Source organism: Thamnophis elegans, chromosome 11, assembly GCF_009769535.1.
Source record: "Thamnophis elegans isolate rThaEle1 chromosome 11, rThaEle1.pri, whole genome shotgun sequence".
NCBI lineage: Eukaryota > Metazoa > Chordata > Lepidosauria > Squamata > Colubridae > Thamnophis > Thamnophis elegans.
In genome coordinates, this window is record NC_045551.1 from 16,001,079 (window position 1) to 16,027,048 (window position 25,970).

General features: G+C 40.5%; 1 protein-coding gene across 1 annotated transcript in view; it reads left to right on the forward strand.

Annotated features, from left to right (window-relative positions):
* Positions 1-25,970, forward strand: part of ALDH9A1 (aldehyde dehydrogenase 9 family member A1) — a 55,336-nt gene that overhangs the window by 20,555 nt on the left and 8,811 nt on the right. The window contains 10 exon segments of the mRNA XM_032226460.1: positions 11,068-11,197; positions 12,125-12,259; positions 14,741-14,811; positions 14,813-14,900; positions 14,903-14,937; positions 15,455-15,595; positions 18,696-18,716; positions 18,718-18,795; positions 18,797-18,835; positions 18,837-18,887. Coding sequence (XP_032082351.1) covers positions 11,068-11,197; positions 12,125-12,259; positions 14,741-14,811; positions 14,813-14,900; positions 14,903-14,937; positions 15,455-15,595; positions 18,696-18,716; positions 18,718-18,795; positions 18,797-18,835; positions 18,837-18,887 — 789 coding nt within the window.

Consider the following 25,970-nt stretch of genomic DNA (forward strand, 5'->3'; position numbering starts at 1 on the left):
AAGATATTGAAGAGTACTGGGCCTAAGACGGAACCTCATGGTACCCCACTGCTCACTTCTCTTCCTGCAGACTTAGACCCATTAAGGACTACTTGTTGAATACAATTTGTCAGCCAGTTGCAAATCCATCTGGTGATGAAGCGGTCTATCCCACTTTTTTCTAACTTATGAAGAAATAGGTTGTGGTCTACTTTGTTGAATGCCTTGCGGAAGTCTAAGTATATTATGTCCACAGTATTTTGCTGGTCTACTAATTTAGTCACTATGTTGAAGAATGAATAAGATTGGTTTGGGATGATCTGTTTTTAACAAACCCGTGCTGGCTGGTAGTTATTACTTTACTCATTTCTAGGTGGTGGCAGATCTATTTTTTATTATCTTTTCTAGTATCTTCCTGGATATTGATATTAGACTGGTTGTTCTGTAGTTCTGTTTTTCCCTCTTTTTGAAGATGTTGAATGAGTCAATCCACAGGTGCGAAGATGTTGTGGAAACTGGTCATCCTGAGAAAGAGATAAGGAGTGTGTTTCTTCTGTGAGGCTTCCAAACTGAGAAAAAACAGATGGTCCTTCCCCCTTGTACATCCCCCAAGGTAAACCAAAACACAGGGCAGAATAGGTGACAGAGTAAAAGTTATAAACTAGGGAACTACAGGATACATAGGAAAACAGGATGAGAGCAATAAGTGAGTAAAAGAATCTGGGTCTCCCCACTTGAATGGCAGTATCAGGATAGCGATCTGACATCTGGTGTCTCTGATCCTGGAGATAGCATGTACTCATGCTCTATTAACCATTGGTACATTGCCATATCTTCTGGTAATGAATCCTGAAGTATCATTTCATTTTTCCCACACTTTCATTATTTCATTATTAAAGGTAAATGGATACTCTAAGTTCATTTATTGTGAAAAAGAAAAATGGCTTATTTCTGTACTCTTTTCACAACATTCATAATTCTATAAATTTTTATAATGACTTCCCTTTCTTGCCTTTTTTCTAAATTAAATAGTTCCTAATACAGAAACTCCCACTCACTAAATTTGTTTGTCCTTTTCTGCATCTCTTCCAGAAATATCTTGGATATAGAATAGAATAGAACTGGAAGGGACCTTGGAGGTCTTCTAGTCCAGCCCCCTGTTCAAGCAGGAGACCTTGTACCATTTCGGACAAATGGCTTTCCAGTCTTTTTTTAAAAACCTCCAGTGATGAAACACTTACCACTTCTGAAGACAAGCTGTTCCACTTGTTAATTGTCCTCACTGTTAGGAAGTTTCTCCTTAATTCCAGATTGCTTCTCTCCTTGATTAGTTTCCATCCATTATTTCTTATCCTGCCTTCTAACTATGATCTATATATGACTAGAATTTTCACATAATTTATCTTGCTAAACTATAAATTTATAATTATAAATTGTTAAGAATAGACAAAGTATTCCCTAATATAATGCACTGGCTACCAATTTGCTTCTGGATTCAATTCAAGGTGTTGGTCATCACCTATAAAGCTCTACATGGCCTAGGATCAGATATCTGCAGAACCAGCTTCACTTAATCTCATTGGTCTGTTTCATTTCATCAGGCAAGGAAGGTATGCTACAAACCTGTCAGTCAAAGAATTTTGACTGCTGAAGGTCTAGGAATTGAGCCTTCTCTACCATGGCTCCTCTTAGTGGAGCATCCTGCTCCCAGAGTAAGGAAATATTGGGGAAAGATGGGGTCAAAGCTGCAGCCTGGTTGGGGGGGGTGTGTGTGGCATACAACTCTGTGACTGGCTAGTCCCTGTAATAATCCAAACATTAAATGACCATTTTAGGGATTCCCCCCCCCCTTGATGGTTAATTGTCATTATTCTACAATTTAAAAAACGCTATTTTAATTTTTTTTATTTTCATGTTAATTTTCTACATTGTTTGACTTATCAGTTATATTATATTATATACTATCCAGATCCCCTTTTTGAGGGGGATGGGCAGTTTAGAAATACAAAACATAAACAAACAAATAAATAAAATACTGATTAGTAAAATATTTATGTCTGGTCTGGTTGGCATGACAGTTAAGTGGATTGAAATTATAACCACAGAGTACTCATCAATGGTTGCCCATCAAATTCTATTGTTATTCAACTGGGATCACATAAAAATAAGAGTCACTCTGAATCCTCTGTTCTTAAACATTTTGATTTATGATTTGGAAGAAGAGGTAGAGGTAATTCTCCAGTTTTGCAGTTTATATCAAATTGGGTGGGATAACCCTAGAAGACTGAAATCAGATTTAAAACTATCTTGATAGGTTAGAGACGTGAACTAACAGCAACAGAATGAAATGTAACAGAAGAAAGTATACAATTCTTTACTATGAAATGTGAATGTATATGTATAGGATGAGCAATACCTGGCTTTGTAATTGCATTTATAAGAAAGCAGACTGGAGTTGGTTGCAAACAGAATAATAGCAACCAATAGGATGTGGCTGCAAAAAAAGCAAATGCAAACTTAAGCTTTATGAACAGAAGTATAATTTCTAAATCATTATAATATTATTCCATTCTGCTTTGCTTAGTCAAACATACAATAAGCTCAAGTAATATGTCAGGTTCAGGTCACCACATATTAAAATGAATTCAGAGATACTGAAACAGGTTCTGGGAAGGCCAATAAAGATGATCAACACTAGAAACTAAGCCAAATTAAAAGAGATTGAAGAAAAAAAATATTTAGCCTTCAGAAAAGGCAACATGATTGAGGCAAGAAGAGAGAAGTCTACCAATTCCTGAATGAATGTCACAAAAAGAATGCCAAGATTTGTGTAGTAGTTTGCCATTGCAAACTGTGGTACAAGAACTTTAAATTAAAGGAAGATTGATTCTAAATGAAAGTTTTAAAACACTTCCTAAAAGCAAAAGTAACTTGAAATTGAAGCTATAATTACCAGGACAAAGTGAATATGTTCAGGATGTGTGGACCATATCTGGCATTTTTAACTTGATTTCCTGCATAGAGCAAGGAGTGGATTAAATGATCTCTTTCAATTTCGTTCTTCAAAATGTGGTATTGTAGAATTGGGAAAAAAACATTAAAAGACAAATGATACTTAGGTGAGATAGCTTAAATTATTTAAAAACAAGTTAAAATCATTTTCAAGAAAAGTTTCAATTTATTTTTTCTTCCAATCTAATATTTCAGTCCAATGATTTGATCATATGAAATCTTTTGAACATTCAAATGTATCTTTTTAGTTAGATTTATTAAATACAGTAAGTGAACATACTAATAGAGATACCAATTGAATTAGGACAGAACTATACTTTTTTTTGAATTAGTGGAACACATACTAAAAATATGTACTCTAGTTGATGGTTACACAACGTAGAGAATATCTGATGATATCACCAGGGCCCTGGCTGATAAGTATCTATCATTTTGGGTGCATAGAGCTTCAAGAGCCAAAATGGAGCTTACAATTACTAATTTCAGTTTTTAATTTAGCAGAAAGTAATTAAAAATCAGACTACCAAAAGTTGGTTTCTGAATTTTGACATCATGATCTGCAAGTGCTCTATGGAACACAAAATGGGCGTGGCCCGACAAAACCGCGCTCGTCAAAATAGCGGTGACAAAACCGCATCGCTAAAGCCGCGACGTCATCACTGCGATGTCATCACCGCGGCGACAACAGCGCGGCGACAGAAGGGCGCTTTAAAACAGCGCGGTGGCAGAAAGCCGATTTAAATTAAGGTAAGAGTTAGGTTTAGGGGTTAGGGTTAGGTTTGGGTTAGGGTTAGGGTTAGGTTAGGGCAGTGATGGGCAACCTTTTTGGCGTGGTGTGTCAAAAATCGGCAAAAAATCGAGCATAACTCGCGTTGTGTGTCACTTTGACAAAAACATAATTTTGCGCAATTTATAGTTTAAACTACAAAAATGTATAATTGCAATATATAATTGTATTTAATAAACCAAAAACAAATTATTTAACATACCTGCTTAGTAACTTCTTTGTTCATCAGTCGATTTCGTATGTTGCCCTTGATATTATTGAACTTGTTTGGGGTGCCGTGAACCAGGGCTGTGGAGTCGGCTGCTTCCAGCTCCACGTCCTCATCAACATGCCGCTCCAGCCCGCCCCTGCTATGAATATTCCTAGTGACGCAAGGGCGAAGAATATGAATATTCATAGCGGGGGCGGGCCGGTGCGGCATGTTGATGAGGACGTGGAGCTGGAAGCAGCAGACTCCACAGCCCTGCCGTGAATTGAGATAAGTGAGGGGGAGGGCGAATTCTTTAACTAACCTGCCTATTAGTGACTTTTTTGTAGACTCTCTGTGCCGGCCTGACTGGAGAGAGGCGCGCACTGTTCCCGCGCTCCTCTCCTGCGGGTCCTCCCTCGCCGCGCTGATGACGTGTGTGCGCACGGCACGCACGCCTTACCAGCAGCCCCTGCGCTCAGAAAGGGGTGGTGGCGATACAGTAAGTGAGTGTGGGCGGGGGAGATCACACGTCCCGCCCCCCCCCCCCGTTCCTCCAGCACAGATTCTTTCATCCTCGGCGGCCGTGCAGGAGCCGAGGATGAATCGCATGAAATCCTGTGCGTGTCACCCCAAATGGCTACGCGTGTCAGCACTGACGCGCGTGTCATAGGTTCGCCATCACTGGGTTAGGGTTAGGGTGCTGAGTGCTTCGGAAGGAGCGGATTTGCCCTCCGCGGTTATGTCGTCGCGCTAGGGTCGCCTTTTTCCTTAGCGCTTCGGATGGCGCGGATTTGCCCTCCGCGCTTATGTCGGCGCGGATAAGGGCTTCGCAGTTTTGTCGGTGAACCCAAAATGGGAGCTCGGGTTCCTAAGTGTCTCATATCTTGCTTTTAGAGCACTGGACTATTTTCTAAGTGATATTTTAACTCATTCAGCAACTACTCAAAGTTGCGACAACATTGAACAAGTGGTACTTATGACCTGTCGTCAAAGTTCCATCCATCCCAGCACATCTCCAGTTATTTGATTAGGATCAGGTGCTTAGAAACGTATGACAGTTGCAGTATCCTGCAGTCAGTATTGCCAAACATCACATGACCAAAATATGAAACTGAAATGCTAAAATGTTTAGTGGTAGCAGTTCTGATAGACCTAGTTACAGTCATTAGGCTAGTACCCCACCATCATTCACAAGGACCTCCATTTCTCTTGGTCTGTCTAACTCACCTCTGCTTCAACCATCCCCAACTTCTTATCTCTCCCACATTTCTGCCTTTCATTCACCCTGCACTAGGCTACTCCTGCTACTCCCTTGCAAGGCCTTTACACAACTTTATGGAGGTCTTAGCAAAAGGTGTTCAACTGCCTCAGAGGAGGAAGAAGACAATGAAGATCAGCAGTGGAGGGTTGTTGAGTGCAGGGCAGCCAAAAGGGCAAAGATTGGGATAAATAGATTAATGTGGGAAATTGAAGCACCTACAGTTGTAAATATGGGTGGGTTGTCAAGCACACAAATTTTGATCATGTGACTACAGGGGAGGAAGCATACTGTAGCAGCCATAGAACTGGTCATCACTATCATTTGTTATTTGTTGTAATTTTGAATGGTTGCTGGAAAAAAAGGTTAAGTGTGAATTATCTGTATGAAACTAATTCTTGGTAATACTTAACATATGACAGCAATTGGGATGGGAATTTCTATCACTGAGTGATATATGATTGTAAAGCATGACCACAACACTTAAGAGGCAGGAAATCCCTGCAGTCCTGGTTGCCATTGTTAACTAAACCTCATGGTAGTTAGGTGAGGGATCTTCCTGCCAGCTTCCCATAACCAAGCCAGCAGGAAATTGTACATAAGGTAAGGTGAATAGCTGCTACTAGGTGAGGGAGAGACCAAGAGGATACGTGAGTGCAGAGAAGAGTTGGGGAGGGTATGTAAGAGGCATGGCATGAGCAGAATGTGCAAGAGGGTCTGAAAGGGCATGCACAAGAAGCATGGCACAGGTTGTAGAGGGTACATGCAAGGTGTCATATGGAACAGGAAGGTTTAAGTGGGATTCAAAGAGAGGCATGTCTGTGGAAATTCTCAGTAATCCAGGTCATAATTGTTCCAAAGATGCCTTTTCAAAAGGTAACTCGGTTTTGGTTTTCCTTGAAGATGTTTAGCTTCTCATCAAGAAGCTTCTTCAGTTCTGAGTGGTGGAAAATGAAAGGATTGATATTCCTTGCAGTCATCTGGTCATTAGTACTCATTTGGAGAGTTTTTGAGACCACTTGGATATTTATCTTTGCTCTCAGAATAGTGCAAATGGGTGTGAAACTTTCTTGGAACTGCTGAAAGGACTGTGCTATAAACAGGAGATATGTGATGTCATATCCCTCCCCCTCTCTTGAAAGAGGGCTGCTCAATCTCAATGAAGATGGCCTCTTTGACCCCTCTTTCAAACCAGCAGTCCTCTCTGTCCAGAATATGGGTTTGTCCATTTGCAGATGGACTGCATTTGAAAATGGAATAGTGAAGAGGTGCACAAATACAAATTAGGAGATATAGGAAGCGAACCCAGGATAACCATGCTCATAGTATGGAGAACAAAAAGGAAGAGCTTGAAATTCAAATACATGATGCAAATATAATATAATATTATTATAATATAACTATTATTGAAACTTTGTGGGATAGAACCCATGATTAGAACACATAAGTAAAAGGGTATCAACTGTTGAAAAGAAACAGACCTAACAAAAGGGAGGTGGTTGAATTTATGCCAGGAAGTACTACACTTCCACAGAAATACACAATACTAGGGAGGAAAGTTTTGAATGTATTGGGGTAATTACTAGAGGAAAAAGAAATAATGCAAAATTGAATTTGTGTCTGTCACTGGGACCAAACCTTTCTTCCAAGCTTTAACAGTCATGCTGGAGCTTCAGAGAATTTCTTCAGAGAATTTCTCTACTGGAATACGTGCTTTGGGCCGTTCTGAGTCATGTATATGTTGTGCCTTCCTATTGGCTGATTGGGCAACCGAACCCATTGGTAGTCTCACATTGCAATGAACAAAGATACACATTTAATTTCACAGCAGCTAAGATCATTGGCCATGCAGGAAGGCACAAAGACAGCCAGGGAAGTGATTGAAGCCTGGGAAATGGGCCCCTTGTCAGTTAACAGGAGTGCTGAATGAACCAGCTTATCAAATACTTAGGCACCAAGGACTTAGCAGCACAAAGAAATGACAGCCAATTGCCAGCCATCAACACACCAATCAGCCAATAGGAAGGCACCACATAAACACGACTCACAGAACCACCCAAGCACATATTCCAGTTAGAATAGGGGTATCAAACTCAATTTCATGGAAGGCCAGATCAGCATTATGGTCACTCTCAAAGGGCCAGGTGGGTGTGGCTGGTTGGCCGCGTGACTTGGTGGGCATAGCAACTCGACCTGGCTTGCTCAATGTTGCTCATGTTGAGGGGGACCTGTGATGGGCCAGACAAGGCTGAAAGGGATGATCCAGCGCCACAAACAGGAGACAGAGCATTGGTGCTTGCATACAGTTGGGTAGAGTGTTGTACGCAAAGTTATGTACTATTTATATCACATCTCTCTTCAGACCCAAAGGCATTATACCTTTATAACAAGATCTAAACAAAAATTTATTAATAAAATTTATGGGACTTTCGCCAAGTCCCAATTTACAATTTATAACTAAGTTACTTTTACTAATTGGTGTTGTCATTTCATTATTGTTGTCGTAGTTAATTATATGTTAATAAATAAACATTGAATGATAATCTAAACAATCTACAAAATACTAAAATCCCTACTTATTAAGTACCAAAAATTAACTAACTTGTTATCATCAACTTTCATTATCAACCTGTATCTTTCCAATGGCAAAACAGTCTTGTCTCTCTTGCCAGTTGTGTCAATTCTCTTTTCAGCTCCTTTATAAAGTTTTTATAAACTTCTCTCTGCACTTTATTGCTTAAAAGATCTCTCAAATAGTCTCGTTGCCCTTGAATTGTTATTAGCATTAGCTTGTCTTTGGTTGTTAAACTTATTTCTGAAAAGGTTTCTCTTCTTAACTCCATCACTATCACCTTTTTTTCCCTCCTGTACCTTGAAATCTGGGATAAAGCTCAAAATTGTCAAATTCACTTTTCCATCTTCCCTTCTTCCCACTTTCACCCATATTTGCTCCATTAATAAGTTCATCTATTGTCTTGTCTTTATCTTCTATATTTTCATTCTCTTCTTTAACTTTTGGGGCTCCAACCCCATCGTCTTTTGCTGTGAGAACTATAGTCTATCCAACTTCTTCTCAAATCTCCCAAATCCTTCCAAAATATTTTGAATTCCAGCCAGGATGTTTTGAAATTTTAAGGTTTCCTCATCTGGATGTTGATCCATCCCCCCAAAAAAAATGAAGGAGAAAAAAAGAAAAAGTCTGATAGCCACTGCCACTCTAGCCTTCCAAGCCTCTTTTGTGTACATATATATAATTACTTTAAGTTAACTTAAGCACAAGTTCTTTTATACTCTTCAAAGGAGAAGGGTTCTATCTTTTCTTTCCTTTCCTTCTCTTGCCAAAATATTTTCCAAGAGCAGCTGCAAAAAATTCATGCTCTTGACAGATTTTATAAGCAAGTTGCAAACCCTTCAGTTACAAAGTCATTAAGATCAAAAAGGAATGAACAAAGGATACATTGTTTCAAAGAGAGAACTCCAGACTCTGGCTTCCTAATGGCAGATTCAAATTTTCATACTTTCTCAATCTTATAGAAAACAAAACTTTAGTTGTCTTTGGTGGAATTTAATAACAAATAGTAGAAGAATTTGTGAGCCAAGGTGGCGCAGTGGTTAAATGCAGCACTGCAGGCTACTGCTAGATCAGCAGGTCAGCGGTTCAAATCTCACTGGCTCAGGTTGACTCAGCCTTCCATCCTTCCGAGGTGGGTAAAATGAGGACCCAGATTGTTGGGGGCAATATGCTGACTCTCTGTAAACCGCTTAGAGAGGCCTGAAAGGCCTATGAAGCGGTATATAAGTCTACTGCTATTGTTGTTGTTTTTTTTAAATAAAAAAGAGAGTTTTAATTTAAGCCAAAAAATAAGGTGATAAAAAAATAGAGGGGAAAAAAAATCAATCCGTTCACTTCAAGTGGAGAAACAAGAAACACTTCAATCCACAAAATATCATTGTAAGAAAAAACAAAAACTTTCCAAGGCAGTCCAATAAGGATTAAATTTGCCGCTTTATTCTTTTACTTAAATTTATCTTTTAAAAAAAGTTTCTTTGGGCAATCTTTCTCAGAATAAAAAAACCTCATCCGATGGACTCTCTTTCACTTCCTTCCTTCCGGAGCCATCTCTGACTTCATCAGCCTGGGGGCTGCCTGTTTGCTGCCGGCTTGAAGCGCTTCCCTTGGGTCAATCAGGGAATTTGCAATGTCCCTGAGACCAGCAAGGCTTTGTCTTCCTGTTCACTGTCTCTACGGGACGGTTTAGGTCCTGCTGGACCGTCCAGTGGCAATAGTGTCAACGGCGGTATCGGACTGTCGAGACTGCATGATGTATTGTCGCGACGTTGGCTCCTCCTCCGTAATCCCCTCATTTTTTTTTAAGGTGGGCAGCATATCATGTCATTCTATTGTGAAACTGTCATTCAAGCGGGGAGGGGGCCCTGGATTCTTTTACTCACTTATTGCTCTCATCCTGTTTTCCTATGTATCTTGTAATTCCCTAGTTTATAACTTTTATCCTGTCACCTATTCTGCCCTATGTTTTGATTTACCTTGAGGGATGTACAAGGGGGGAGGACCATCTGTTTTCTCTCATTTGGAAGCCTCACAGAAGAAGCTCACAGGAATGACTCTATTTCTCAGGATGACACATTTCCACAACATCTTCGCACCTGTGGATTGGCTCATTCAACATCAAACTGAGAGGAGGGGTTTCTAATCACTTTATCCTAACAGAATTACCTGGGGGGAACTCAGACCCTGCTTTGCATTGTCATGCATTTATATCCTTTCAATAAAAGTTTCCTTTGAAAAGTTTCCTTTTGAAAGTTTTGAGAGACCATGCTTTCTTGAATAGGGGGGAAAGGCAGGACCATACACCAGATCTCTAAATATCAGGCATACTACTAATTAGCTACAAAGAGAAAAAGTCATTTGAAAAGTATTTTGGTCATCTGAGAAAGATTTCCTTTCCGTTCTTAAATAAATTGCAAAATTAAAATCCCAAATAAATACAATAACTATTAATTCCTGGTTCCATAATCAGTGTGTCTTTATTTGGACTAGATGCTAGAAACCTGGTCTATTTGGAATGCACAGGACATGCTCGGTCATGGCATATTGCAAGAATGGGCAAATTGTGAGTCAGGAATTGTAACTGTCTCCTGATCAGTTTCCAAGCTGTAAGAAGCTTTCCAATGTCGGGGGATATTAATGAAATTTTGTTGGATTTGAGAAGTTTGTACAGAGAAAGGATCTCCAGAGGATTCCTTTCCCTATCCCTATTTTGCCATGTTGACTGAAAAACTGTTCCAGTTAATTTCAGCAGACTTAAAGCAGTGCTAGGGAAATGTCTCATGAAGCGTGCAGCTTGTCTAACCCTGATATTTGGTTATAGCACGCTAACATTTAATTGCATATGCTTTTCTGTAATTTTGCCAGAGCTTTGAATACAAGCTATTTTCATGTTTCAAGATTCATTGAAAAAGAATTATTCACCTTGATCCAGCAGATCATAGTTTCCAAATGTAACAAAATGTATTACATTTATATTCTGTTTCATTTGTAAAATGCATGCACTTGTAAATCAAATATCCTATTGCTCAGCTTTTTTTAGAATTTTATTTTGAAGCTTTGTACATATTGTATAAAGGCTATTCAGGATTTATTCTTTTTATTTTTAATTTTATTGTATATGTTTGATTCAATTATACTTTTTTAGTATGCTTTATTGTAAATTGTCCAGAGAGCTTCAGTTATTATATGTTTTAAACATTTTAATAGATGCATAAAAATAGAAAACTTATTGCTACTGCTTAGCATGTTCTATGCCATGTATTGGATTCCAGGAAAGAAGAGAAGAAATTGCCACCCTAGAAACAATCAACAATGGGAAATCCATCTTTGAAGCGCTCATAGACATTGATATATCTTGGCAATGCCTGCAGTTTTATGCTGGTCTAGCTTGTTCTTTAGCAGGTAGCTGTTACATGTTCTGTTTGTTCATTCTGTCTCTTTTTTCATTTATTATTCCTTAGTCTAAAATCTCCTTAAATAAAACCAATTAATACAATTTTATAGCAATAGCAGTTAGACTTATACACCGCTTCATAGGGCTTTCAGCCCTCTCTAAGCGGTTTACAGAATCAGCATATTGCCCCCACAGTCTGGGTCCTCATTTCACCCACCTCAGAAGGATGGAAGGCTGAGTCAACCTTGAGCCGGTGAGATTAGAACCGTGAACTGCAGATAACAGTCAGCTGAAGTGGCCTGCAGTACTGCACCCTAACCACTGCGCCACCTCGGCTCAGTTTATAAGTACTTAATATTTAAGAATTAATATGAGATACTTCCAAGGGCAAAATCTTAGAGCAAAGGTTACCTTATTTGAGCTATAGTTGATGTAGACTAGCAGAATTTTTCTTGAATGTTTTGGTACTTATTTCCAGATTAGTGGGGCATGGGAGACTAGCTTTTTAGATTATTCATCTTAATTTGCATAGAATAATTTGAAATTGCTCAAAATGAATCTTGTGTTATTTTTACCATTCCACAATCATTGAGAAAGGTAATATGTAGCACATGTCTACTACAAGAAATGACTTGTTGAAAAGAAGTAAAAATAGCTATGCTTCTGCCCTCTTCGATGATTTGATTTGATGATTTGCTGGAATTCCATGCAGGTTAGTGATTAGAAAGACCGGTTGCCCAATCTACATTTTCTGGAGCATTCAGTTTCTGTATTTATTATAGGAAGGAAAAGTCTTTTCTTCAATAATTAGAATATAAGTTCATCCTTCCTCTACTACTTTTCTGGATATAAAGCCTTTTTAATTACTCTGCTTCTCATTCTTGAGAATGGGTTTATATTTCTTATCCCCAGATCTCTTCGTCTCTTCTGTTTAGGTCAACATGTCCAGCTCCCTGAGGGATCCTTTGCTTATACCAGAAGAGAACCTCTTGGAGTTTGTGCTGGGATAGGGGCTTGGAACTACCCTTTTCAGATTGCCTGCTGGAAATCAGCCCCTGCTTTGGCTTGTGGTAAAATAAATTATTTTTGATAAATGAATGTGTTTCATTCACACCAGAAAATACGCCTAGAGAGTGGTTGGAGGGCCAGCCGGTCTGAATCTGATCGAACACTAGTAAGAATTCATATTAAATCCTACTTAGTGGCGATAAAAGTGGCAAAACGGCAACATTTTTCCACTCTTATTGCGTCCGCAGATAACTGTCCAGCCGCCCTGTTTAGGGTGACCCGCTCCTTACTTAACCAAGGAACTGAGAAAGACCCTTGCAGGATAGGGCTGAAGAATTTGTTCAGTATCTGCAGGATAAAATCACTCAGATCCGGACAGGCTTGGACTCTGACTGGGTAGATTCAGGTGAGTCGACGGGGATGAATCTGGTGGGGACCATCTGGGGTGAATTTGACCCTGTGACCCCCGAGGGCATGGACAGGATTATGGGGAGATTCAGTGCTGCCACTTGTGTGCTGGACCCGTGTCCCTCTTGGTTAGTCTCGGCTTCACGGGAGATGACACGAGGCTGGCTCCAGGCAATTACCAACCGCTTCGTTGAGAGAGGGGTTCTTTCCCACTGCCTTGAAGGAGGCGGTGGTGAGGCCCCTCCTTAAGAAGCCTTCCCTGGACCCAACTTCTTTAGCCATCTATCATCCAGTCTCCAACCTTCGCCTTGTAGCAAAGGTTGTTGAGAGTGCGGTATCACGTCAGCTTCCCCAGTTCCTGGATGAAGCTGCCTACCTGGATCTGTTTCAGTCGGGTTTCAGGCCCGGGTACAGCACAGAGACGGCATTGGTCGCGTTGGTCGATGATCTCTGGCGGGCCTGGGACCGGGGTTGCTCCTCTGTCCTGGTCCTATTAGACCTCTCAGCGGCTTTCGATACCATCGACCATGGTATCCTACTGGTGACGACTCAGGGGGTGGGAGTGGGGGGCACTGTTTTAACGGTGGTTCTCCTACCTGTCGGATCGGTTGCAGTTTGTGTTGACTGGAGGGCAGGGATCGACCACGAGGCGCGTCACTTGTAGGGTGCCCCAGGGGTTGGTTCTCTCACCCCTCCTGTTCAACATATATATGAAAGCACTGGGTGAGATCATCCGTGGTTTTGGGGTACCGTATCATCAATATGCTGATGATACCCAGCTTTTCATCTCTACCCCAAACCACCCAACGATGCCCTCGACGTGATGTCCTGATGCCTGGAGGCTGTGTGGATCTGGATGGGGAGGAACAGGCTCAAGCTCAATCCCTCCAAGACTGAGTGGCTGTGGTTTCCATCATCCCGATTTGTGCATCTTGTTCCATCTTTGACAATAGGGGGAGAAATTCTAGCCCCCTCAGAGAGGGCCCGCAATCTGGGTGTCCTCCTGAATACGCGGCTTAGTTTAGAAGAACACCTACAGCCGTAACCAGGGGGACTTTTATCAGGTTTGCCTGGTACGTCAGTTGCGCCCCTTCCTGGATCGGGATGCTCTGTGCACAGTCACTCATGCCCTCGTCCTTTCTCGCCTGGACTACTGTAATGCTCTCTACATGGGGCTGCTCTTGAAAAGCACCCAGAGGCTTCAACTGGTACAGAATGTGGCTGCACAGGTTATCATGGGGGCACCTAGGTGCTCCTATGTTACACACCTTTTAGGCGGCCTGCACTGGTTGCCGGTTGTCTTCCGGATGCGATTCAAGGTGCTAATTATGATCTTAAAGCGCTCCATGGCTTAGGCCCAGGATACCTGCGAGACCACCTACTGCCACCGGTAGCCTCCCACCATCCAGTGCAATCCCACAGAGTTGGCCTCCTCAGGGTGCCGTCGCCAGACAGTGTCAGCTAACGACCCCCAGGGGGAGAGCTTCTCTGTGGAAGCGCCTTCCCTCTGGAATGAGCTGTCCCCGGAGCTTTGTATAATCCCCGACCTCCGGTTCTTCCGACGCATCCTAAAATGTTGGCTTTTCCAGAAAGCCAGCCTGGCCTGAACAAACCAAAATAAATTATTGACCATTGTTAATTTAATTTGAATTTTTTTAAAAAAAAATGTTATTGTCAATTCTAATTGGGGTTTGTTTGGGATATTCTATTTAAGTTTTATTAACTTTTGTATTATGTGTTTCTTTTAAATGTTGTACGCCCGCCCTGAGTCCTTGGAGAAGGGCGGCATATAAATCTAATAAACCAAACCAAACAGAAACTAGTAGTCAGGGTTGCCTTCTAGGAGTTCATTGTTACCATTTGAGATGTGATAATGGGGAATAAAGTTCCAATGGACGGTTATTAGAACTTAATAACACTTAAATGATAGTAGAAGAGACCACTTTATAGATATTGGCATTGATTTAGCTTAAAACCATACGTGGGATGGATATAATGATCCAGATGCCTGTGTGACATTGTCTTAGTTGGGCTGAAATATTTTTTCTTCAGTATTGCTCTTTCATTTGATTGCAGATGAAACTATTTTTAGACAGAAAATGATTCTTTTTATTCTTGTGAATTTGGCTATCTAGGTAATGCCATGGTCTTCAAGCCTTCTCCTTTCACCCCCATCTCTATTGTGCTGCTGGCAGAGATCTACACCTGAGGCTGGTGTCCCTAAGGGACTTTTCAATGTGGTGCAGGGTGGAGCTGCCACAGGACAATTCCTGTGCCAACACCCAGATGTGGCCAAGTCTCATTCACCGGGAGTGGGCCCACAGGTGTTAAGGTATGCATACATACATACATACATTAATTATATGAATGAACATATACCTGTTCATTGTGTAAGTTATTGATTTGCCAGTTGCCAAATCTACAGGTAGTCCATTGAAATTACAAAGTCTTCTTGGAAATGTGAAGATCACTTCTTAGTCCAGATTCTACTTCTGAATTGCATGTTGGTGAAAAAATTATCAGTAATTCTTACTCAATGTATTTATACGTTATTTTTTCTGTGCTGAAGCATCTGGCAGTATTTATAGTCAAAATAGCAATTAAATACATAATTAACAACAGTTCAAATAAAACATATTCATTATAGTTAGAAGAAGAAAAAACATTCTTATTATTCATATCAAAAAAGCTTCAATAATGGTCCATTGCTACTCTAATAGTATAGCTTCACAAATTCTAGCTGAGGCTCTTTGCACCTACTAAGAAAGATATATTTTATATTTATATTATATTTATATTATAATTGCCTGTGTTAGCTGCTATATCTTGTTCTGTTTTTCCCCCAATAGATTATGGAAATGGCAGCCAAAGGGATCAAACCTGTTACTTTAGAGTTAGGAGGAAAGTCTCCCCTCATTATCTTCTCTGACTGTGCATTGGATAATGCTGTGAAAGGAGCCCTCATGGCTAATTTCCTTACCCAGGGTGAGGTAAGGAAAGGCAAATTTTATCTAACAGGGAAGAAGCTGTGGGTCTGACTAATCATTTTTAAAAGTCCAGTTAAGTTCCATACCTGGAGAAGAAATTTGCTGTATCTTGTAAAATATTGTAATATGGAAATGTTATCAGAATCTTGGTGCCTTACCATTTCACAAACATTTTTCTTATTTCATTCTGAGTGAGGAGGAATGCCTAAACTTGGGCTGTGTTCTAAGATCCAAATTTTTCAGTGTTTATTGCTTTTCAGGATTGGTATTATCTTGTATTGATTGATTTGACTTATTGATATTTGTTACGGATTGCTGTTCCAAAGAAATATTAAATCAATGCAGAAATGTCAGGTACTGTATTTTCGGAGTATAAGACACACCAAGATTTTGAAGAGGTAAATTTTTTAAAAAAGTTTTTGCCTTCCCCAGCCCCCAGAGCACTCTGCAGGTTTCCCAAACCCTCTGAAAAATGAGGCATGCAGGGAGTTTGGGAGGCCTGCAAAATGTTTCTGGGGGCCAGGGAGGGCAAAAATGCAATGTGTGGGGGCTTGATCTTCCTAAAGGGTAAGGCTTTTATCAATCTCAAATCCGCTTTTCTCTACCTCTCCCCACAGCAGGGCAGGACTAAACATATCTCTGCACTTTATTTTTTTTCCCCTCTGAACCGGCAACCGCGCAGAGCCTCTTGGCCCAAGGAGTTGCAGTCGCTCACTTCTTCTCTACAGTGAGGAAAGAAAGACACGTGGGGGCTGCTGAACAGCTGCCGCTGCACTGGACTGGAACGTCCCAGTGGGCAAGGCAGGGTGGGGATCCCTTCCATTTGGATTAACAGTTCCTCATGGTGGTGCCTGAGCAGCAAAAGGGAAGCCCAAAGAGATGACCGGCAAGGTCTGCCTCCTTCAAAAAAACCGGACTTGTTCACAGCCCTCTTCACAATCCTGCTTTCTTAGTCTCGGGCAAAAGCAGGTGCCAGACTCCCAGCTACCATATCGTTGCTGCATGACACATCCAAGCAGATTGGGGGTGGTGGTGGAGGAAGAGAAGAGGAACAGTCTCCTCCCACAAAGCCTTTTCTCAGGACGCTAGAAGTTAAAAACCTGGAAGGGATACAATCAGCTCCTGAGATCGCTTCACTACCACCCAAAAACGCTGTTACCACGATCTCTGCCAGCTGGAATTGCCAAGAAGGGGCAGGTGAAGTGGGCTCTGCAGAGATCGCTATAACAGCATTTTTGGGTGGCAACGCAGCGATCCAAAGCTAAAGCCTTGAATCAAGCTTGATTGTACCCCATTCCAGATTTTTACTTCCCAGTCTAGCATCTTGAAGAAATCTAGCATCTCTGAGGCACCTCTTCATTTGCAGGAGGAGGAGGTGGGCGGCATATACAAAAGTGTCTGAGTAACCGGGAAAGAAGCCAGGTTTTTTGGCGGCAGTTTTCGGGGGGTTGCAAGTGCGGCCTTCTTTCCCAGTTACTCAGAGGCTTTTGTATATGCCGTCCTCCTTATTTTCCAATCTAGTGTCCTGAGAAAAGCCATTTTTTGCAATCAGGGAAGAAAAAAAAGCATTTTATGTGACAGGCGATTTCAAACTGCAGGGATCACCGGCATCCTGGAACCGCCCGCACCTGAAACACTCTTTTTCCTCCCCGATTGCAAAAACAGATGTGCATTCCTCCTGGCTAGATCCATCTCCCAGGCCAGGAGCCCAAGCTGGCAAGCCAGCAATCGCCTGGCTGCCTCTGATCTGCCTGCCCTGTGTCCATGCCCAACTCCTGCGCCCTCATCTGACCACGCTGCCCTCTCGCTTTTCACCCTGCCTTCCCCAGCTGAGAGTGCTGGTCAGGAAAAAAGAGAGGGCGAGTCTGCAGAGGAGGAGGCGCGGCGGCTCTGCAATGTGCACTGGGGAACTGGGAAGGAAAGCATTTTGAGGTGGCAGCGCGTACTGGAATTGCCTTCCACCTGAAACGTGATGTATTTTTTTTGCTTCTGCATGCGCCCTTTTGGAATTGGGGAGGGAATTGTGGTGCTGCCGGCCCAAAAATGCTTTCGTTGAAAAGGCTTTGAGTCAATTCCCCGGGCTGCTTCGGGAATCAGGATCCATGTGGAAGTGAGGAATTCCCCCCCCCCCCGGCCTGGACCACTGAAAATGTGATGTGCGCAGCAGATGGTTGGAGCTACATTCAGAGTATAAGACGCACCCAGATTTTCACCCTCTTTTGGGGGTGAAAAGGTGCGTCTTATACTCTGAAAAATATGGTAATCCTCAACTTATGATCAGTTATTTAATGACTGTTTGCAGGCATGACAGACTTTGAATGGGTGCTTAGCTGACCATAAAGCACTTTTGACCATTGTAAAATGTTGCATCACAACTGCTGGCATCATATGACCGTATTTCAGTGCTTGGCAATTTGTCCACATGTATGACCAGTTACAAAATATCCTGTAATCACTATTTGAAATCTTCTCTGTCAGCTTCCCCAGAAAAACATTGGAGAAGCTGTCAGGAAAGATTGTGAGGGAATGTTGGATTTGAGGCCTGTTCCTCCAGCACGCTGAGGGATTTCTCCTCCTCTGTGCAGTTAAAGAAATCCACCAGATCTCAAATCTGATGAAAATGCTAACAAATGTCAGCATTCCCCCCCCCTCCAATCTTCAGAGGAAAAACATTAGTGAACACCAGCATTCTGAGCCATTCAGAAACAATGGTATTTGCTAGCATTTTCACCAGATTTGAGGTCTATTCTTCCAGAATGCTGAAGGCTTCCCCTCTAAGAGTGAAATATATCAGCCCACTGGAGAAACGGGCCTCAGCTCTAGTGAACAATAGCAACACCATAGTTTTTGTGGGTATTCTCCCTGGTGGGACGGGAGAGGGCCTGGGTGTGGTGGACGATCTGTGCCCTCTTCCTGCCCCACCACACCTGCAAGGCCCAGGCCTTCTCCCTGGCATTTCCACTTAACAACCTATGTGGGTCACTTAACAACTTTATTCAGTGACTTAACCCAATGGTGGTCTGTAAGTTGGTAGTTACAGATTAATTCTGAGCCTGTCAATTCTGAAAGTGGGCTCTTTCTTAAACCTTTCTCTATGCCTCAGGTTTGCTGCAATGGTACTCGGGGTGTATGTACAACGAGCATCCCTGGAAGCCTTCACCAAAGAAGTTGTGAAACAGACTCAGAACATCAAAATTGGTAACCCCCCTGCTGCAAGATACAAGGATGGGAGCACTTATTAACAAAGGCACACCTGGAGAAGGTCTTGAGTTTTGTTAAACAAGCAAAGGAGCAGGTGAGCATTATGTTTACTGAGCTTTATCCTGAGGGATTGGGCTACTGAAATGCTTCACTCATTTGCCACATGGGGTGCTAGAACATCATACAGCCATCATATGTGCAAAATTGAGTATTCAAGGTAGAACAAAGGTGCTTTTATGTGTCTGAAACGTTTATGGCTATTCAGTGAAAAAATCTGATCTGGATGCATATGTTTAACAAACTATAATTGGGTGGCTAAAAATAATGAGCACAGTATTTATTCTACTTGGAACGACACTGGAGACAGTAGAGAGAGAATTGTTTTGGAACAATTAGAGGGCTTCTTTACCCACCCTTTGTTTTGCCTTTGCCACTGGACTCTTGTACTAACTGACCGCAAGAAAATCAATGGTGACATAAGCTGGAGAAAGGCGGAACGATGGTAGGAACAACGTGACCAGCACCAACAATGCAGAGTATGCAATTGATGCTCCAGATGATACAAGAGACATTGACGAAAAACCAAGAGTGACGACTACAAATCATGAAGAAATGAAAAAATGAAATAGGGAATTGAAAGGAAATATCAAAAACATGGATGACAAAATTGAAAGGATACAGAATGCCTTAGCAATCAACGAACAGAAAATCCAGAACATTGAAACAAAAATAGAACAAACAGATCAGAAGATGGAAAAAAATGGAGCTGAATATAGATAAGTCAATAAAGAATTAGAGTTATCATAATTGGCCTTGAAAACAAAAAAGCTTCATTTTATCTAAGATTCCAAAACATACCGGAAGAGAAGGAGGAAGACCTGAAAGGAAAAATGATCAAAATCTCACCGAAATTCTACAGAGAAAACAACAAGAGTTGAGAGGGGACATCGATGAAGCTTACATGTGCATCTAATTATGCCAGAAGACATAGGCTCCCAGTGAAGTGCACGTAAAATTTGCCAAAAAAACAACTAGAGACGAAGTGTACAAAAAAAACCAGAGAAGGGACGATTACATTACAGGGAAAAGAGTTGATCACGCTAAACAGATTCCACAGAGAATTCATGAACAACATAGACATACCAATTTTTAACAAATCAGTAAGTAAAAACAGAATAATGTAAAAGATTGGTACCAGAAGGGGTACTGGTATCTTGGCCAAGGAAAAAGATATAAGATAGAGAATATAGAAGAAGCGCAGGAATTCTATGAAAAATACTGGCACATGGGAAGAAGAAAAAAGGAAGTAAAGGGGACTTAGAAAGTAGAAGTCAAGAGGAAGAAACTCAGAAGACAAGGAAAGAACAGGAAAGAAGAACAGGCAAGAAAGAGAGAGCAGAAAGGGACGGCGCGAGAGGGAAAAGTCAGAATACAAACCAGAAGCAACAAAAAACACCCCATCTAAAGATGGCCAGGAAATAACAATTATCTCGATAAACTTGAATGGACTGAACGCACCAAAAAAAAAAGAGTGGCAAATGGTTTAAACTTAGAAACTGAAGGCGGATATAATTTGTATACAGGAAGTGCATAGTAAAAGGGTAACATAGGAATTTACTGGAAACAAAAAATTAGGGAAATTATATACAGCACTGACAGATTAAAAAAAAGAGAGATAGCACCTATATAAGGAAAAAGTAAACTCCAAAGCAGTCTACTCTGATGAAAGGAGCAGGATGCTATGATTGAATTAAAGACAACAGAAAAACCAATATTATATTAGTCATATATGCAGACAAATCAGAACAAGAGGATTCTAAATTACACACAAAATAAACAAATTAGATATGAAAATATTTGCTTAATTGGGGATTATAATGCATAGTGGATTAAAAAAATGGACTATGAAAGCAAAAATAAAAATAAAACAAAAAAAAATACATTACCCAAACCCTTTTTTGGGATGGCAATGGAATATAAACTACATGATATTTTGGAGAGAAAGGCACAAAACAAGAAAGCAATATACTTTTTATTCGAATCCCCACCAGTCCCTATCAAGAATTGACATGGCCTGGATTCATCTGGTCTATGTAATCATTAGACGAAATAGATATAGAAGCAAATGAGTGGGCAGATCATAATCCAATAAAATTAAGATGGAAAGGTCAAGAAAGAAAAGATGATGATGAACTCAAATATTGTAAATGAAATAGAATACACTCAAATGCTGGAGAAAGAATTAAAACTTTTTAAAAAAATAAATAAAAAGGAAGACACCTCAATTCAAAATCTCTGGGACACTATGAAAGCAGACACAAGGCCTCACGATTGCCAACATGGCGAGAAAAACTAGAAAACAAAAAGAGCAACAAGAATGTTGCAAAAAGAAACTTATGGAAGCCGAACCTGAACTACGAAAGACCCAAAGAATAAAAATTAAAAAAGAAAAAAGAGAGATGATAAAACATAAGATCAACTTAATAACTCAAAAGGAATTAGCACAGAAAATTAAAGCAGCCAGTCAAAATTACTTTGAACAGCCAACAAACTTGGAAAATGGCTGGCATACAGATTGAAGAATGAAAGAGAAAAAAGGATGATATACCAATTAAAAGATGATAAGGGAAGAATTCAATACAAAGCGGAAGAAAAGAAGCATATTATTCATAATACTTTGCAAAACTATACACACAAGATAGTATGGAGGAAATCAGATAAAAATTATTTAAACACAGAAAAGATACACCAATTTCAAAAGAACAAAGGGAGGCGATATACAGGCCAATAACGTTAGCCGAAGTGGAATTAGTCCTGAAAACCCAGAAAAATAATAAACCCCAGGACCAGATGGAATATCGGTGAGCTATACAAATATAATCAAATAATATTGGAGAACTAGGAGTGAGAATGTTTAACAAAGTTTTAGGAAAAGCCAAGATGCCTGAATCATGGACGGAAGCAATAACATTTGCTAATCCCGAAAGAAGAAACCCATCTACAAGGAATCCAAAACTACAGACCAATTTCATTACTAAATTCCGATTATAAAATATTTGCAGCAATTATGGCAGGAAGAATTAAACAGGTTTTAAATGAACGAATACACCCGGACCAAAATAGTTTTTTACCTCACAAACACTTTAAAAATAATATGAGAGTCATCCTAGACTAATAGAAATATTACGAGGTGCATCCAGAAAAACAAATGGTACTGATTTTCCTTGATGCACAAAAGCATTCGACAGCATAATTTGGAAATTTATAATAACAGACAGGAGAAATTCAGAGGAAAATTTACAAAAATGATAGAAAAACTTTACAACAGTCAGACAGCCAAAGTTCTGATGAACAGAGAACTAACAGAGAAAATTGAAATAAAAAAGGGAGTCAGACAGGGATGCCCCCTCTCTCCTTAGCTGTTTATATTAACCCTGGAAATTTTATTAAATAAAATTAGGAAGGACCAGGGAATAAAAGTTTGAGACTCAAAAACGAAGAGTATAAGGCCCAACCCTATGCCGATGACTTAGTATTTGTTCTAGAGGATCCATTAGAATCCAGTCTGAAATTAATTTAAAAATTAGAATATGGCCAAGTGGCAGGATTAAAAATCAATAAAGGCAAAACAAAATGATAATCAAGAATATGACAAAAAGCAAGAAGAACTGGAATTAGCAACTAGAATGCAAATAACTAAGAAAGTGAAATACTTGGGGATCTGGGTGTCGGCAAAATGTTCCACAATTAAGGACGATAATTATAATAAACTAGTGACACAATAAAGAAGATTTAGAAAGTTGGAAAATATTCAGCTATCACTAATGGGATGTATAGCCACAGTCAAAATGAATATTTTACCAAAATCTTATTCTTGTTGCAAGCCGCACCTATTAACCCGGATAAAACTTTCTTTCAAGAATTAAACAAAATAACCGCTAGGTTCATTTGGCAAGTTGTAGTTTGTAGTTTATTAACATTTATAGGCCGCCCTTTTCCCTGAGGGGACTCATGGGCGGCTTACATAAAATCAGGGAGGGGAATACAGACAGTAACGTAGACACACATAGAGTAAAAATAATGAGCAACATTCATTCATCATTCGGGAGGGGCGATTATCTTTGTCCCCAGGCCTGACAGGCTAGCCAGGTCTTAAGGGCTGTGCGGAAGGCCTGGACGGTGGTGAGAGTACGAATCTCCCGGGGAGCTCGTTCCAAAGGGGTCGGAGCTACTACTGAAAAGGCTCTCCTCCTTGTAGTTGCCAGCCGGCACTGGCTGGCAGATGGATTCGGAGGAGGCCCAATCTGTGAGATCTAATTGGTCGCAGGGAGGTAATTGGCAGAAGGCGGTCTCTCAAGTACGCAGATCCACTACCATGAAGGGCTTATGGGTGACTAGTAGCACCTTGAAGCGCACCCGGAGATCGACAGGTAGCCAGCGCAGCTCGCGGAGGATAGGTGTTATGTGGGTGAACCGGGTGCACCCACGATCACTCGCGCGGGCCGCGTTCTGGACTAGCTGAAGTCGCCGGATGCTCTTCAAGGGCAGCCCCATGTAGAGCACATTGCAGTATTCCAGCCTAGAGGTCACAAGGGCCCGAGTGACTGTTGTGAGAGCCTCCCGATTCAGGTAGGGTCGCAACTGGCGCACCAGGCGAACCTGGGCAAATGCCCCCCTGGTCACAGGCCGTCAGGTGGTGGTCAAAGGATAGCTGTGGATCCAGGAGGACTCCCAAGTTGCGAACCCTCTCTGAGGGGTGTAGAATTGACCCCCCAGCCTGAGTGATGGAATATTGGTCGAATTGTGGGAGGGAAGCACAACAGCCACTCGGTCTTTTCTGGGTTGAGTACAAGCTTGTTAGCCCTCATCCAGTCCATAACGGCCTCAAGACCTCGGTTCATCACGTCCGCCGCTTCATTGAGTTGGCACGGGGCGGACAGATACAACTGGGTATCGTCCGCATATTGATGGTATCTTATCCCGTGCCTGCGGATGATCTCTCCCAGCGGTTTCCATGTAGATGTTGAATAGAATGGCAAGGATGAAAAGCGAGGATTAAATTAAAGTCAATGCAAGATAGCAAGGAGAGGGGAGGTTTAGCATTATCAAATTGGGAATTATACACATTAGCAATAAAATAACTGGGTGAAAGATTGGATAGAGCTAAAGAATAAAAGAATTTGACCTTAAAAGGCCATGATTTGCAAGCAGGTTGGCATACATTTCTATGGGATGATAAAATAAAATTCACAAATACTTTCAAAAACATTTAATCAGAAGAGCGTTATTGCAAAAATGGCTTAAAATCAAAAAAAATCCACTATGTGAAAATCCCGAATTGGCTATCACCGACAGAAAGGACGACTCACCCAGATTTTATAGATATGAATAAAATGCTAAGATACAAACACATAATTGATGGACAGGGAAATTTAAAAAACAATTGAAAAATTGGCAGAACAAAACATGAAAATTGAATGGCTAATCTACTTGCAAATCAAAACTAAACACAATAATAATACTAAAATATATGACATCAAAACGGAACCACACAAATTGGATAAAATAATTCACAGCTCAGATAAAAAGATGATAGGGGGAATATATAAATTTCTCCTGAAGCATAAAATGGAAGAGGAAATTGTGAAATAATAAATGACAAAATGGGCCCAGAACTTTGGCTATAATATTGAATTGGATAAATGGGAAAAATTTGGGGAACAAACTTAAAAATGACACTATCAGTTGCATACAAGGAAAACCAGTACAAAATATTTTACAGATGGCACTTGGCACCAACAAGGTTAGCTAAAATCTCAACAAATACCTCCCCAAAATGCTGGAAATATGAATCAATATATGGAACATACTACCACATATGGTGGACCTGTGAGGAGGCTAAAATTTTTTGGAAAAGGATCAAAAAGTGGCTAGAGGTAATAACAGGTGTTAAAATAGAATGGAAACCTGAAGTTTTTTTATTAGAATAATGACTGCAAAATATAAAAAAGAAATTCAGTATTTAATATTACACATAATTATGGCGGCGAGGATTGCCTTTGCCCAGAAATGGAAAAAGAAATTAATTCCAAGCGAAGATGAAATAATAAGAAAGGTTATGGACTGTGCTGAAATGGACAAATTAACAAAAGAAATCCAGGGAAAAGAAGAAACAGAATATTACCAGATAAGGGATAAATAGTATAGGTGGATGGAGGAAAGAAACAAGGATCAATGAAGGAAGACAACAAAGTCCAAAATTAGTAGTTAAGGAGAATTAACACATATGTATATATGTATCCAAGTGGTTTAAATTTACTTGAGGTAATCAGCCAATATAGCAGACAGATGAGTAAGATAAGAGGGTTAAGAATGGTGAAATGCAAATGAAATATAATAGAAGGGGAAACAATATAAGGTGGGTGATATCAATTAGGAATTGCTATTAGAAAGAACAGGAAGCTCCTGTTCGTATTGTATTGTGTAAATGTGGTGTATACCTAAGTTTTGTGTGTGTGTATTTTACATGTTTGTAAATAAAATTTAGAATTTTTTTTAAAAATAATAATGAGCACAAACCACATCTGGAATAAAATTGGCATGCTTAATGGTAGATCTTATATTAGTGTTTTTATCTCTTATTGCGGAAGAACTCAGATTTGAGCAGCATTTACCATAGAAAAAACATTTTATAGTCAGGTGGTGTGCCTCATCAACCCTATATTCAACAAATTTAAGACAGTAATGTTAAATAAGCATTAAATAAGCAGATTTACTTACACTGTAGGGCTGCAACTCATGTGGCTGGTAAAGTCATGGTATTACCTGAATGAGCAGTGGAACCTTTTTGGCTTTAGGTGATTTTAAGGGACAAAATAAGTCTCAACTCTTTATTCCCATTCAATACTGCAAAATAAATAAATAATGCCCCCTCTATATCCCCTGTAGTCCAAAATAGCAGCCCGGGTACCCTTCAAAGAAAAAAATGATTGGGGGGGGGGGTGAGACTTTGCCTTGATTTCCGTGGAATTAATGCAGTGTGCGTGAAGAATGCCTATCCCCTCCCATCATGAAGGACATGCTGAATCACTTGTCCAAGGGCAAGTTGTTCACCAAATTGGACTTAAGAGAAGCCTATTACCACGTAAGAATCCAAGAAGATGATGAATGGAAAACT